The sequence below is a fragment of the Hyaena hyaena genome, unplaced genomic scaffold (assembly GCF_003009895.1).
Source record: "Hyaena hyaena isolate Hyena2069 unplaced genomic scaffold, ASM300989v1 scaffold_469, whole genome shotgun sequence".
NCBI lineage: Eukaryota > Metazoa > Chordata > Mammalia > Carnivora > Hyaenidae > Hyaena > Hyaena hyaena.
Window position 1 is genome coordinate 415663 of NW_024081103.1, and position 14027 is coordinate 429689.

The window sequence follows — 14027 nt, forward strand, 5'->3', positions numbered from 1 at the left end:
TATTAATTCCCCTCCTGATGAGTGACTGGGTTGTTTCCCTATTTTCACTATTTGTATCCATTTGATGCATGTCTCCTAATACATACATGTTGAGAGTTTGGGTGGTTTGATATTTTAGGAAAAGTGGAATTGAGGGGTTACAGTGTAACAGATCTTCAACTGTGCCACAAATTGCCAAAAGTGCTCTCCAAAGTGGTCTATCAAATTTCATTATGTTACACTTAGAAATACAGATGACTGATCCAACGGATTACAAACAAACAAATAAACAAACAAGCAAGGGAATCAAACATTTTCTTCCACAGAGCTATATCGAGCTGTGAGGATAAAAATGCATGGTGTGCAAGTAAAATTTTTCAGGATCACCTGCTATTAAGAACTGCTGTTTTGTCCGAAGAACAAAAATTACACTCCCTCTGTCCAATAAAGCAGTATCAATAAATAAATAAACATATTCATGGACCATGACTGAATCTCAATTCAAATAAATCAACTATAAAAACATTTTGCAACTGTTAAGGGAATTTATATATGGACTGTATATTAGATATTAAAAAATTAAGTTTGAATGGAAAGAGCCTAAGTGTCCATCAACAGATGAATGGATCAAGAAGATGTGGTTTATCTATACCATGGAATACTACATGGCAATGAGAAACAATGAAATCTGGCCATGTGTAGCAACATGGATGGACCTTGAGGGTGTTATGCTGAGCGAAATAAGTCAGGCAGAGAAGGACAAACATCATATGTTTGCACGTATAGGAGGATTAGGAGGAACTTGACGGAGAAACAAAGGGGAGAAGAAGGGGGGAAATGGTGGGGGAAAGGGAGAGAGGCAAACCATGAGAGACTCTTGAATGCTGACAAAAACTGAGGACTGATGGATGTGGGGGGGGGGGGGGATGGGCATGGAGGAGGGCACTTGTGGGGATGAGCACTGGGTGTTATGTGGAAACTAATTTGACAATAAACTATTTGTAAAAAAAAATAAAAATAAAAATAAAAAAATAAAAAATTAAGTTTGAGTTAAAGGGGTAATAGTACTGTGGTTATATTTTAATCCTTTTTTTTTAAAATGCATGAAAAGGGGAGGCTGCGTGGCTCAGTCAGTTAAGCATCAGACTTCTGCTCAGGTCATGATTTTGCAGTCTGTCGGTGCGAGTCCTGTGTCAGGCTCTGTGCTGACAGCTGAGCCTGTTTCAGATTCTATGTCTCCCTCTGTCTCTCTGCCCTTCCCTGCTCACGCTCTGTCTTTCTCTCTCAAAAATAAACAAATATTTTGAAGAATTTTTTTTTTTAATTTAAAAATGCATAGGGGCGCCTGGGAGGCTCAGTCAGTTAAGTGTCCAACTTCAGCTCAGGTTCGTGGGTTCAAGCCCCGTGCCGGGCTCTGTGCTGACGGCTAGCTCAGAGCCTGGAGCCTATTTCAGAGTCTGTGTCTCCCTCTCTCTCTGACCCTTCCCTGTTCACGCTGTCTCTCTCTCTCTCTCTCTCTCTCTCTCTCTCAGAAATAAATAAAACATTTTAAGAAATTTAAAAATGCATGAAAAGATATGAAATCTTATGTTGCATTGAATATTTCATTAGAAAGTAAGAAGACATAGATAAATCAAGTGTGGCAAATTTTGACACATACTGCCTATATTGGGCTCATTACACTATTTCTCTACCTTTGGGTATGCTTGAAAATTGTCAGCATCTTCATCACTACCATCAGCCACAAGATTTATGAACAGAGGCAGACTAATAAAAGCAGGTAGACATTTGGCCGTGATAAGGAAAAATCTCATGCTATAATCCTTCCACATCCCATAAATGGATTATTTTTCTCTCTACAAGTAGCTAGACAAGTTCCAATATTTTATCAGCAAAATAACCCTTTTAAATGCTTTATAGTTCAAATCCTTGAGGACAGTAGATACTGACTTGTGCTCAGGGAGTTTACACCATGACAATACTACTAAATTAGTTGATTTAAACAGACTATCAAAAACGGCCTGCCCGAAGCAAAAATGAGTATAGAAAATGATACTCAAATTTCTGTCACAAAATATTACCCCACATTTTCTATAAATTCAAGAGATTTAATACTGATGTAACCTATATTGTACCAGATCAAGCCTCACAGAAAGAATTCCAAGAGTAAAATCAGAGGGAGAAGGGTTTTTTAATGTCTTAATGTTTTATTTATTTCTGAGAGACAGAGAGAGAGAGAGGGAGAGGGAGAGAGAGAGAGAGAGACAGCATGAGCAGGGGAGGGTCAGAGGGAGAGGGAGATACAGAATCTGAAACAGGCTCCAGGCTCTGAGTTGGCTGTCAGCACAGAGCCCGACGCGGGGCTCGAACCCTTGAACGGGGAGATCATGACCTGAGCGGAAGTTGGACGCTTAACCGAATGAGCCACCCAGGTGCCCCACAGAGAGAGATGTTAAACAGCCTCAATTCTCTCTGAATACATACAACCGGAGAAGTCTCACCAGAGCATTTTGTCCTTTGTGTGTGTTTGGGTGGAGGAAGAGATGGGCCCTGGGGGGAAGACGCGCAGGGCAGAAGAGAAACTCAGCACAGGGGCTTCATTAGCAACAGACCACGTGACCACAAGTCCCCGTGTGTGGTGGCTGCTGGAGTGAGGCAAAGGAGAGGACTGAGGAGGTGGCCAGCATCTATCTAGCACGCAGATGACGCTGTCGGGCCAACACCACATTCTAAAGAACGCTGCCAAAATGACTGAACCACAGCCTGTACTCATTTGTTTTGTTTGTGACACTCCAGGGCAGGGGCAAATTCAGGCCTTTCTTCCTGCCTGTTGACTTATGGTTGGTAATGATTCAAAATGTCCTAGTGGTATAATGCAATGTATAAGTGGAATTAATCTTGAGTCATGAAAATGGCATAATGGATTACATTGATCACAAGTGCAATCTTAGTTACTAACTATTTGAAGTCTATTGCATAAGAAGTCTTCCAAATCAGTTAGGCCCCCACGGGTGAGGTTGGTGGCTCTTTTATTTTTCTTATAAATATGGCATGAAACTACACTTTCATTGTTTTATTTTGGGTGTCTTTTTTCATGGCTTTTTGTTTTGTTTGGGGGGGGGACACAAATGGGAGGGGAGCAGAGAAAGAATCCCACCTGGAGGCACCTGGGTGGCTCCGTCAGTTAAGCGTCTGACTTCAGCTTGGGTCATGATCTCACAGTTCATGAGTTCAAGTCCCTCATCAGGCTCTGTGCTGACAGCTCGGAGCCTGGAGCCTGCTTCAGATTCTGTGTCTCCCTCTCTCTCTGACCCTCCCGTGTTCATGCTCTGTCTCTCCCTCAAAATAAATTAAAAAAAAAAAAAAGAATCCCACCTGGGGTAGAGAGAGAGAGAGGCAGGGCTTGAGCTCACCAGAAATGAGGCTCATGCTCACCCCAAGAGGGGCTCGAGCTCAACCAATGTGGGACTCAAACTCACAAACCATGAGAGCATGACCTGAGCCGAAGTCAGATGCTTAACAACTGAGCCACCCAGGTGCCCAAGGTTGACGGCTCTTATTAATAGTCAATGGTCCCTTGCACTATTTACAACAAAGCAATGCATCGGAGGAGGTGCATTTGGCCTATGGCTGGAGGGATAGAGCACAGCTGACGCAGAGAGCAAAGGAGCCAATAGTCTTCTCATCTCTTGCTTTAGCCTCCCCAGCACATTAGCCCTCAGGAAACCAAAACGAGGGTAGAGGGGAATTCTACATTTTCCACTGAGGCAGAATGCGCAAGATAACACAGTTACTTGAAGAGAGGGAGAAATCTTTATCTTCATGATTGTATTAACAATGAGGAAAAATCCTTAAAACTAGAAGAAAAAGATGTAATAACAGGGCTTCTTAAAGAGGTCTTGCTCATGATCATATCTGAAGCTCCATCAATAAATGAGCTTTTTTTAATGAGAAGATTTTTAACAGAAGAATATGGCTAAAGATAGAAGAGGATTATTTAATCACAAAGGTAACATTCCTCTAGGTTCAGCTTTCAGTGGTCTTATTAATAAACGCACAGGACAAATACAATGAAAAAGGGGCTTAACTAGAAAGAGAGACCTAAAAAGCCTTTCCAAAGATGTGTGTTTCAGGGCACCTGGGCAGCTCAGTGGGTTAAGCCTCGACTCTGACTCAGGTCATGAGCTCATGGTTCGTGAGTTTGAACTCTGCATCCGGCTCTGTGCAGACAGCACAGATCCTGCTTCAGATTCTGTTTCCCTCTCTCTCTCTGCTCCTTTCCGCCCACCCACTCTCAAAAATAAATTTTTTTTTTTAATGTGCTCCATTAAGCAAAAGAGCAGCAGAGTAAATTTTGGGCGCAGAAAATAAACATAACTATTTTCCCTATTTAGCAGTGCTCTCCTTCTCAGTTTCATAAACCTATTATCAGCACTCTATCATTCAGACATGACACCCGCCCTCTTGAAGCCCTTGGCCTGCCTGTGACCCTTGCCTCAACTTTGACCGACTCAACACTGACTCGGACTACTGTTGGCTGCAGTACAGAGACACAATGCTCCGAAGGCAGAAGATTGCACCAGCCAGGCACACAAGTGCTCAGTGTTTCATCACCCATGGCCAGCCTATCTAGGATTTGGATATTACCTCTCTGCTGACTCCAAACACCAGGATGTATCAACAAGGCACACACCTTGTAACCGGGCTACCCAAGCAGGATGCAAATCAGGATGGGAGTGGAGGTGCATTCCATGCACATTTGTTGGATTAACAGAGATGAGAGCAGGATATATCAGAGCCTAAATGAGATCCCACATTGTCCTTTGCTTATGCACCTACTTTACCATTTATCACAGTGAGTGGTCGGATACCTATCTCCCCAAAGGAACCATATCTTCATCATCTTTGGATTCCCCACCAACCTTACAGATAGCAAATGCTCATAAATGCAATAGTCACTCCTAATTTCGTGGCTAAAAGGCAGGCCAGCTACTCTGAATGCTTGCCATTTTGATCATCTTTTATCCTAAATTAGATGGGCACGAAATTGTCTGCACATTATTTTTGAAAAACAAAGGCTGAGTCTTTTAATTAAATCAAGTGATTTATTTATTCCTAATTTCGTAGCCATCCTTTCCATAGAATTCTACTCTCCTTATGAACCCTGTGTCTTAAACAGTTCTTAAAATTCTTACCCCAAAAGTGAAAGGCTTTACTGGAACAAAAGCAAAGCACTAGTGGATATGCAGGCACTAGTGGGCTCAGTTGACTTGTCAACTCACTTCTAATAAAAATTAAACAGGTTCCTTTACTATAGGACTTTTCTGAGCCTTTGTTACTATAGAATATTACTTTCCAAAAATGAGGTGTAGAACGTGGTGAGTCCCAAGCTTATCTCATGGGGAGTTATTTTTTATTTCATGTATTATCAAACAGTCTTTAGCAGGAAAGGGTATTTTGAGGAACATTTTTGAGAACTGCAAGTTAGACTAAAGTACTAATAAAACCTCAAAAATAAGTTTAACTCCAAAGTAGTCCAATTAGCATTATTTTTTTAAACCACTGACTGCATCTTTAAAACTACAGGCAGACATCTTCAACTGTATGCCTTCAGAAGTGCCCTGTAAGTACACATAGATGAACTAACACATTATTACCACCTTTACAGTGAAAACTCATTCAAAACTCAGGCAGCTGCTATTTTGCATAAAGAACAAAATGACGAAAGAGCCAAGGCCTATAGAATGCACTGCTCTCTGCATATTTCAAGTTCAAATTCCGTAGATATATATTTATACAGTTTGGATACATTAACCATCATAACTGAACAAGAAGACTTACCAACAGAAGCTGAGTTTTTAAGAACCGACTCCTTTGAGACTCCTTTTTCAATTCGTATTGTGGCCCACTGTTCAAAAACAAGTAGTGTGTTGTTATTTTAAACTGTTGCATAGACATAATGTAAAATACTCAAACCATGTTTATACAGAAGTGAAATGAAAGGTGACATCCCGGAACTATCTGAATTAAAGAGATTAGCCCAGTAAATCTCAGAAGTAGCAGTATTCAAAGTCTCAAGTATGTACTCTTTCATGTTAGTTACTGATCATACCCTATTTACCCTATTTAAACCCCTCACACACATCTGGCACCCAAAAAAACTCCCTGAAAAGGTCATGAGGCATGTCAGGCAAGAGCTCAGGTTATGGCAGCATGGCTGAGTTCAAAGTTACTCTAGGCCTCCATTTCCTCATCTATAAACTGAGGATAATAATTCCTATCCCACATGGTTGCTATGAGGATTAACTGAAACATGGGGTCCCCAAAATAATTATATTTTCATAACAACTTAGGCATTTAGGGGAGAGACATATTCAGAGACCTAACTGCCTATATCAGAAATAGGCTTGCAGAAGGAGGCAGTATAAGACTTGGGGAGCTGGATGGGGTGCCTGAGTGGCTCTGGGTTTCAGCTCAGGTCATGATCTCACAATATGTGGATCTGAGCCTGGCCTCAGGCTCTGAGCTGACAGCATGGAGCCTGCTTGGGATTCTCTCTCTCTCCTTGTCTCTCTCTGCCCCTCCTCTGCTTGCACACTTTCTGCCTCTCTCTCTCTAAATAATACTTAAAAAACAAACAAACAAACAAACAAACAAACAAACAAAACAAAGACTTGGGGAGTTGGAAAGGAATTGGTGAAATCACTAACAAAAGAAACCATCTGCCAACCTGTCACCTGCCTCAATTAAGATGCATACAGAACGTGTTATAATATGAGGAACCACGGGTCTGTGAGAATTTAAGAATGGGAAAAATCAATTCCTGTTGTTTAAAATCTTTTTAATGTTTGTTTATTTTTGAGAGAGAGAAAGAGAGAGAGAGACAGTATGAGCTGGGAAGGGGCAGAGAGAGACAAAGACACAGAATCCAAAGCAGGCTCCAAGCTCTGAGCTGTCAGCACAGAGCCCAACGTGGGGATCAAACCCACGAGCCATGAGATCATGACCTGAACCGAAGTTGGACACAACCAACTGAGCCAATCAGGTGTCCCAATTCTCATTTTGTTTTGAATGTACATAGGGGTGTAAAGAAATATACCAAGATGTGATCTGTTATTTTCTTCTTTATGCTTTTTTCATGCATTTCCAAATTAACTACCGTTAACATCATAGTTCAAAAACCACAAGTGAACTAACCTATTGACAGCAACCTGAAAAATCCCTATGGCTATTTTCCCACTTTAGAAAGGGAACAATTAAAATATTATTTAAATGATTACAATGATGATTACAATTCCAGAAGCTAACATTGTCTAAGCTGACTGGGGAGTGGGAGGAAGAAGGGTGAAATTAGAGGCAAAGGGCATTGTGATCATTATAATTAGGACTTAAGTGCCCTTGAAGGAGCAAAAAGAATTGATCAAAAACCTAGTGGCAAAAAACAGGTATTGCTAAGCTCACAAGGAATTAAACAAATTTTTAAAAATTCAAAGAAATAAGATGACAGATAGAGACTAAACAACCTAAAACGTGCACCTGAAGGTCAGGGAGTAGAGAGCCATCTGACTGCGTCAGGACCCCTGCACAACATCCAAAGAGCCAAGTACGAACATGCTATTTGTGCTTCGAGAACAGCCTATAAATAGAGACTTAATCTTCTGGGCTTCAAGTGGCAAGCCACAAATGATAATCAGACTCAATCTTAATCTGATTGCAGCCTTTCCCCTTCCTTACAGATGTGGCATAGGAGCTCTCAAACTCTAGACATACCTCCCATGTCTTCTCAATAGAAGGAAAGGTTTATTTCCATAGTTTTTCCACTTAAAAGCTTTAGTACCTGTTATCACTTATGAGTGGCAATAATATGTTTGTATATTTTATATAAATGATAATTACCTTAGGTTAGGACAATTATTCCATGCTCATTTTATGGAAAATATGGGTATTTTGAGGCTGTTATAGGCTGATTTTGTGTCTCCCCCAAAATTCATATGTTGAAGCCCTAACTCCCCAATACCTCAAAATATGACTGTATTTGGAGACAGGGCCTTTTTCAAAAGGTGACAAAGTTAAAAAATGAGGCCTTTAGGGTGGCCCGTACTCCAATATGACTGGTGTCCTCATAAGGAGACAAAATTTGAACACACAGAGACACCAGGGATTTGCACACAGAGAGGAAAGGCCCTATGAGCACACCGTATGGCAGCCCTCTGCAAGCCAAGGAGAGAGGGCGGCCTCAGAAGAAACCAAACCTGGCCACAACACCTTCATTTTGAACTTCAAGCCTCCAGAGCTGTGAGAAAATAAATCTCTGTTGTTCAGGTCCCCCAGTCTGTGGTACTTTGTTATGGCCACCTGAGCGAACGGATTCAGGGGTGTGTTCATACACCATGATGTGCTTCAATAGTTCCATGTTCTGTCACAAGTATCAGAATACATCACCTCTCCTGAAATTGTGTAGCCTACAAAATTTTCAGGTGGTAGGAGAAGTCATTTAATGCCAAAGGAAATTGGTTCTAGACAACCATTTTCTTCTGTGGGCTTACTCTCCAGCAAAAGTGAAAGAGCCAAAGCTTTGCAGCCAGACACATATGCATGTGAATCACAGCTGTGCGCTTCCTGGATGTACTCAGCTCAGATGAAAGATTGTCACCTCTTGGGACCTCAGTTTCATCATCCCTAAACCAGGGACAATACCAAGATAAAACAGTAAAGAAGATGATCTTTCCAATAACCACCACACAGTAGGCCACAAAGTAGAAAACACTGGCTTCCTTCTCCCTCCTCACACCCCACAATTTATTTACCTTCCAAAATGATGACTTTTTTGAAGACCACCCGTGCATTTCCCAAAAAATAGCTAGTCCACTTCCATCATGCCAACTGATCACGTAAGCCCAGAGACAGAGGGTGGAATATCTCTTCAGAGGCTCCAAACCTCTTATAGTGGTTACCACAGAACACATCTGCCTCCTGCCCCACAGGATGATCCTGAAGTATGATAGTAATCCTATCCTACTAATCCTAATCCCCATTGCCACTACCACCTCACTTCCCCCTACGAAGAAAAATTGAAAGACATTCCCTTCCAATCAGGTTCTCACTCTACCTAATTTTAAAAATCCTCTTGCAGAGCAAAAAGTAGCTGTCTCTAATTCACCAAAGAAAGAAAAACAGGGCTAAGTCTGAGGTTTTTTTTTTTTTTTTTAATGTTGATTTATTTTTGAGAGACAGGGAGAGACAGAGCATGAGCAGGGGAGGGGCAGAAGAGAGAGGGAGACACAGAATCTGAAGCAGGCTCCAGGCTCTGAGCTGTCAGCAGAGCCTGACGTAGGGTTTGAACTCATGAACTATGAGATCATGACCTGAGCCGAAGTCAGAGGCTTAACCAACTGAGCCACCCAAGGAGCCCCACCCAGGTTAAGTCTGAGTTTTAAAGTGTAGATCAAAAGCTTGCTAAAATGATATTGTCACCTAGACGAATACAACTTCAGCTTTTACACTAAAAAGACATTTACAAATTAACTAAAAAGAGAAAAGGAGAGGATAAAAATATATACAATTATATACAAATTCAAAATATTAGGTTTATGCAAATAACAGGCCACCATCTGTAGCATAATAAAACAGTTTCTTGACAAATCTGTCATCTTAGGGAAGCAAGAACTCAGGCTCTAGATTCAAATTAAAATCCCAATTCTACTATGAACAGCTGTCTGCCACTATCTGGAAAAATTAACTCTCTGAATCTCCATTCCCCAATCTATCAGTGGGAGAATATATAGACTATGTCAGAGAGTTGTGCATTTAAGCACATTGCCTTGGTAGCTTTTCTTTACTATTACTTTCTGTCATAAACAGCCATGGCCTTCTAGCATATTTATTGTGTTTCCAACACCAGGAATAATACCTGAATGTTATATTAACAGAGGTGTTACAACCATCTGACATGACATTTATTGACATGTCTTTTGAAAGCTGAAAAGCTAATTGGTGAATGGAGCAAAGTATAAAGGGGAAGAATAATAATTAAAACAAAAGGTAGTGTGGGGCACCTGGGTGGCTCTGTCGGTTAAACATCTGACTTCCCCTCAAGTCATGACTCAACAGTTTGTGAGTTCAAGCCCCGTGTCAGACTCTGTGCTGACAGCTCAGAGCCTTGAACCTGCTTCAGATTGTGTGTCTCCCTCTCTCTGTGCTCCTCTCTCGCCCACAGTCTGTCTGTCTGTCTCTCTCTCTCAAAAATAAATAAACATGAAAAAAACTTTAGTAAAAAATATAAATAAATACATAAATAAATAAATAAATAATAAAACAAAAGGTAGGGTGACTGGCTAGCTTAGTGTATACAGCATGTGACTCTCAATCTCCAGGTTGAGCAGGCAGAAAGCCTACTTAAAAAAATAATATTTTTTAATAAAATAAAATAAAAGGCAAGAATAGTCTGCTCTGAGTACATATGCTAACTTATTAAAGATCTGAAAGTGGGTTATATCTCAGCCACATAGGATCAAAGACAAACAAAACATAAAAACATGACCGAAGAGCGTTTCAATTCAAACTCCACTAAGATTTGAGACCTACTGTGTATCTGTGCTTTCCCTGACCTCTCTGCATTTCATGCACACAGTATAGTAACTTTTAGAGGCATTCTCCTATACACCCCTGTAGAAACTAAGGGTGAGATGTTAAGTGACCTGCCCAAGGTCACAAGGCCAGAAATTTGGAGGAATCTGTTTTATCCTTCCAGCTTACTTCTCAAAAGCTGAGGGGAAAATTAGCCCCGTTGACGTTCATTATCTGTCCATTGCCTATATTATCGGTTTAGATTAGATAATTTACATACCATTGCCCTACCTTCTTCTCCACCAATCCTATATTTTCCCAGTCTTTATTTCCTTCTAATCATGAGCCTTAGGGAAACAAATACCAATCCTCACCACCCTTACCCCCATCAGTTTCTGTGGTTGAAAACAGCAGTTTTAAACTTTAAATCCATGTCCTATTTAATAAGCATGAAAACTTCACATACACACCCTCCCAGAGATTCTGAAACATCACCCCACTATCCACATGGACAACCCTCTATGCATCCCCACCCAAAAGTTTTACTTTTCATAGTTTGAATTCCTAAAACAATTTTCCCAATATAAAGTTGTAATAATGCCACCCATATCCTTAGAAATGATTATATACCCTTTGAAAATCACTGGTTTAGAGAAAGACCCAACCAAATCCATTGAAATCTAAGTGCTAAGGAATAATGAGTAACTGAAGAGTTGGGTTTTGCATAGAATCTACAAAAAGACAGGGTATTTGTCCAAAACTAAAGATGTCCTAATACTAAGCAAACAGCACAAATTTTAAGGGAATTATCCCCATTGTCAGGAAAGCAATCCGCTATAGTACCTGCCGCCCAACAGAAATGTCTTTGAAACATCCAAGGCTGCTCTGGCTGAAGGATGAGAAACCCTGGGTCACCATTTCTCTCTCCTGTGACTAAAGCAGACATCACTATGAGATCACACCTCTTTCCTGATGAGCCCAGCGGCTCCCAAACTCCAGGCAACTACTGTCAGAGCTGGCCCACAAAATGAATCCATTCTAATTACGTATATGCCAAGCATCACTCTGACCCAACGGCTTACTCTCAGCAAAGAAGGTAGTTCCTTATGCTGCCATCTATCTGGTTTCCAAGCTAAGTGGTCTATCTCCCACTAATCAAGCAGTGCATCTCTGAAAATCCTCTTCAACTCTAGATAGACAAAAATTAAAACTTGAGGCCCTACCTAATTGATGGTCAGACTCTAAGCCGGATATATCCTTTCCAGGTACAGGAGTTATTTGCCAGCTTGACAGCAACTGGCTGGTCTCTCTCCCTGACATCTCTTTAGTTGTACATTGAATTATTAAAGCAAGACAGACAGGAGTCAGCTGCTGAAAGCCAGTGTGTGCAATTTACCTTCACTCCAATCTCACTTGGGGTATAAACTCCAAAAGACAATGCTGTATGGGAGAACAATTCAATCATTTCAGAGTTCTGAGAAAGAGTTCTGAACACCAGCCAAAGAGGATCATCTGCTATGGGGGAAGGACTTGAAGAAGATCTAGCAGTAAGAGGCCACCTAAGAAATTCCCAGCACAGGGTGACCAAGTTCAGAGTGTGAAGTCAATATGAAAGGTTCCAGACTGCAATATCTCCCAAGCAGAAATGACAGAACTTTTAAAACAGGAGGGCTGAGTTTGATAAAGAATCAAATATAATTTCAGACTGGACAGAAAAATAACCACAGAAAGAAAGTGCAATGAAAATCTGGGGCAAAACAGGAGATTAGCAGGTAGAAGAGAGTCGCAGGAGTTTAGCAGGTAAGAGATTAGCAGGTAATCTCCAGGTGGGAAATTAGCAGGTTACAGAAGTGTATCTGGGAGCCACCCCACTCACTGAGAGAGAAGAGCAAATAAAGCCAAGTTCTGGGGTAGATGGAAAAGAGGTGCAGAAAAATGAGAAACCATATTAGAAGGTGCCAGAGAAGTCAGAGAAGCCAGGATGCTGGAGTCTAAATAATAAACATATTCTTTTAATAGCAGCAAACACTGATATAGCACCTAACACCTACAGGCATCCTTCTAAAATGCTTGACGTGTTACATCAGTTAAACCACCGTATGCAAATAGGTGTTATGTTGTTATTCCTATTTTACAGATGAGGAAAAGAAAGCACAAGAAGTAGGTGACTTCCCTGAGGTCACATATTGAGCAGTAGAGCTGGGATTTTGGAAGCAAATCTGTATCCAGAGTCTGTTCTTCTAAACCACTAGACCACAGGCCCTCTCCTCAGTTAAGACTCCTGTCTCCACTGAATTCAAGCAAACCATTGAGCTTCTCTGATTCTCAGTTTCCTTGCCTGTAAAAGGGGGATAACATTGGCCCTTCCTAGGCTTTGGGGAGCATCTGATGAAAGAGCAAAAGCGAAAGCCGAGTGTAATTGAATTAAGCTCTGTGTAGGGGTGGGCTGCTGTTCCCCACCCACTCATGTCCATCTCACTTAACAGCTTCCTTCGAATTTGGAAACAGAAATGTACCGAGAACAGAGATCAAAGAATATACACTTACAATGCCATTTCAAGTGCTCTTGGTTAGATAAAATTTCCATGACTCCATTAAAATATAATCAGATGTCTCACTGCCGCCCCGCAATTCGTTTCTTATCTTGAGCATAAACTAGAACATGATGCCTTTCTGGACAGCATGCCTTAGTACACGAAAGGACCTCTGAAACCTGGGGCTGTAAAAACTAAGGCGAGTGAAGGGACAAGGGCACTACATCATGGATATCATCATGGATATAAAGGAATCGACGATATAAAACACGGCTGCATTCTTATTCTAATCAGTAATAATAATAATAATAAGGAGAGCGGTGGATGGCTCTGCATTCATCTAGGGGAACAACACTGCGGTCCCGTGGTCTGAGCCCGGATCCCTCCACCAGGAAAGAGTAGCCGGGACGCCGTCCGGGCGCACCTGCGGGGGATAAACTGAAACGCACAGCCCTCGGGACCGCTGACCTTCGGAACCGGTCCCCTCGCATCAATTCGGCTCTCAACAGCTCTACTCGCGCCCACCACCGCCCGGGGTTCTCTCTCCCCAAAGCCCTCAACGGTACCCGGGCGCCGCGCCGGCCCCCTGACACTCACCTCTAAAGTTTTCACCAAGATCTTCATGTACATCTCGGAGATGCCCAGAGACACCCCGAAGGCCGAAGGCAGGAGAATGAGGCCGATCACCAGCGTCAGCCAGGTGGAGAGAATCTTCCCGGCCAGCTCTGCGCCCTCCATGGCTCTGCGCACCCTCTCCGGAGGAGTCCGCGGGGGACGGCTGTCCCTGTCCCCGGGCAGTCGGGCAGCAGCTCCGGGAGCAGAGGCGCGGAGCCGGGCTCCGGAGAGTCAGCGCCGCCGCCTCCCGCCACTCACCTCTGCAGGGAAAGAAAAAAAAAGGAAGGAAAAAACTTTCAGAACGACGGCAGCTTCCTTCCTTCCCTTTCGGGC

The 14027-nt window shown here is 42.1% G+C and overlaps 1 protein-coding gene across 4 annotated transcripts in view; it reads right to left on the reverse strand.

Moving 5' to 3' along the window:
- The window catches only part of GPAT3 (glycerol-3-phosphate acyltransferase 3), a 58013-nt gene that overhangs the window by 43749 nt on the left and 237 nt on the right, over nucleotides 1-14027 (reverse strand). For 3 of the 4 annotated variants that reach the window (XM_039254005.1, XM_039254006.1, XM_039254004.1), the window contains exons 2-3: nucleotides 13677-13954; nucleotides 5821-5887 (exon numbers count right to left, since the gene is read on the reverse strand). In XM_039254005.1, the coding sequence (XP_039109936.1) occupies nucleotides 5821-5887; nucleotides 13677-13817 (208 nt within the window). In that variant the 5' untranslated portion in view covers nucleotides 13818-13954. Of the gene's footprint in view, nucleotides 1-5820; nucleotides 5888-13676; nucleotides 13955-14027 lie in introns of those variants that run through there. The other variant, XM_039254007.1, reaches the window with a different exon arrangement.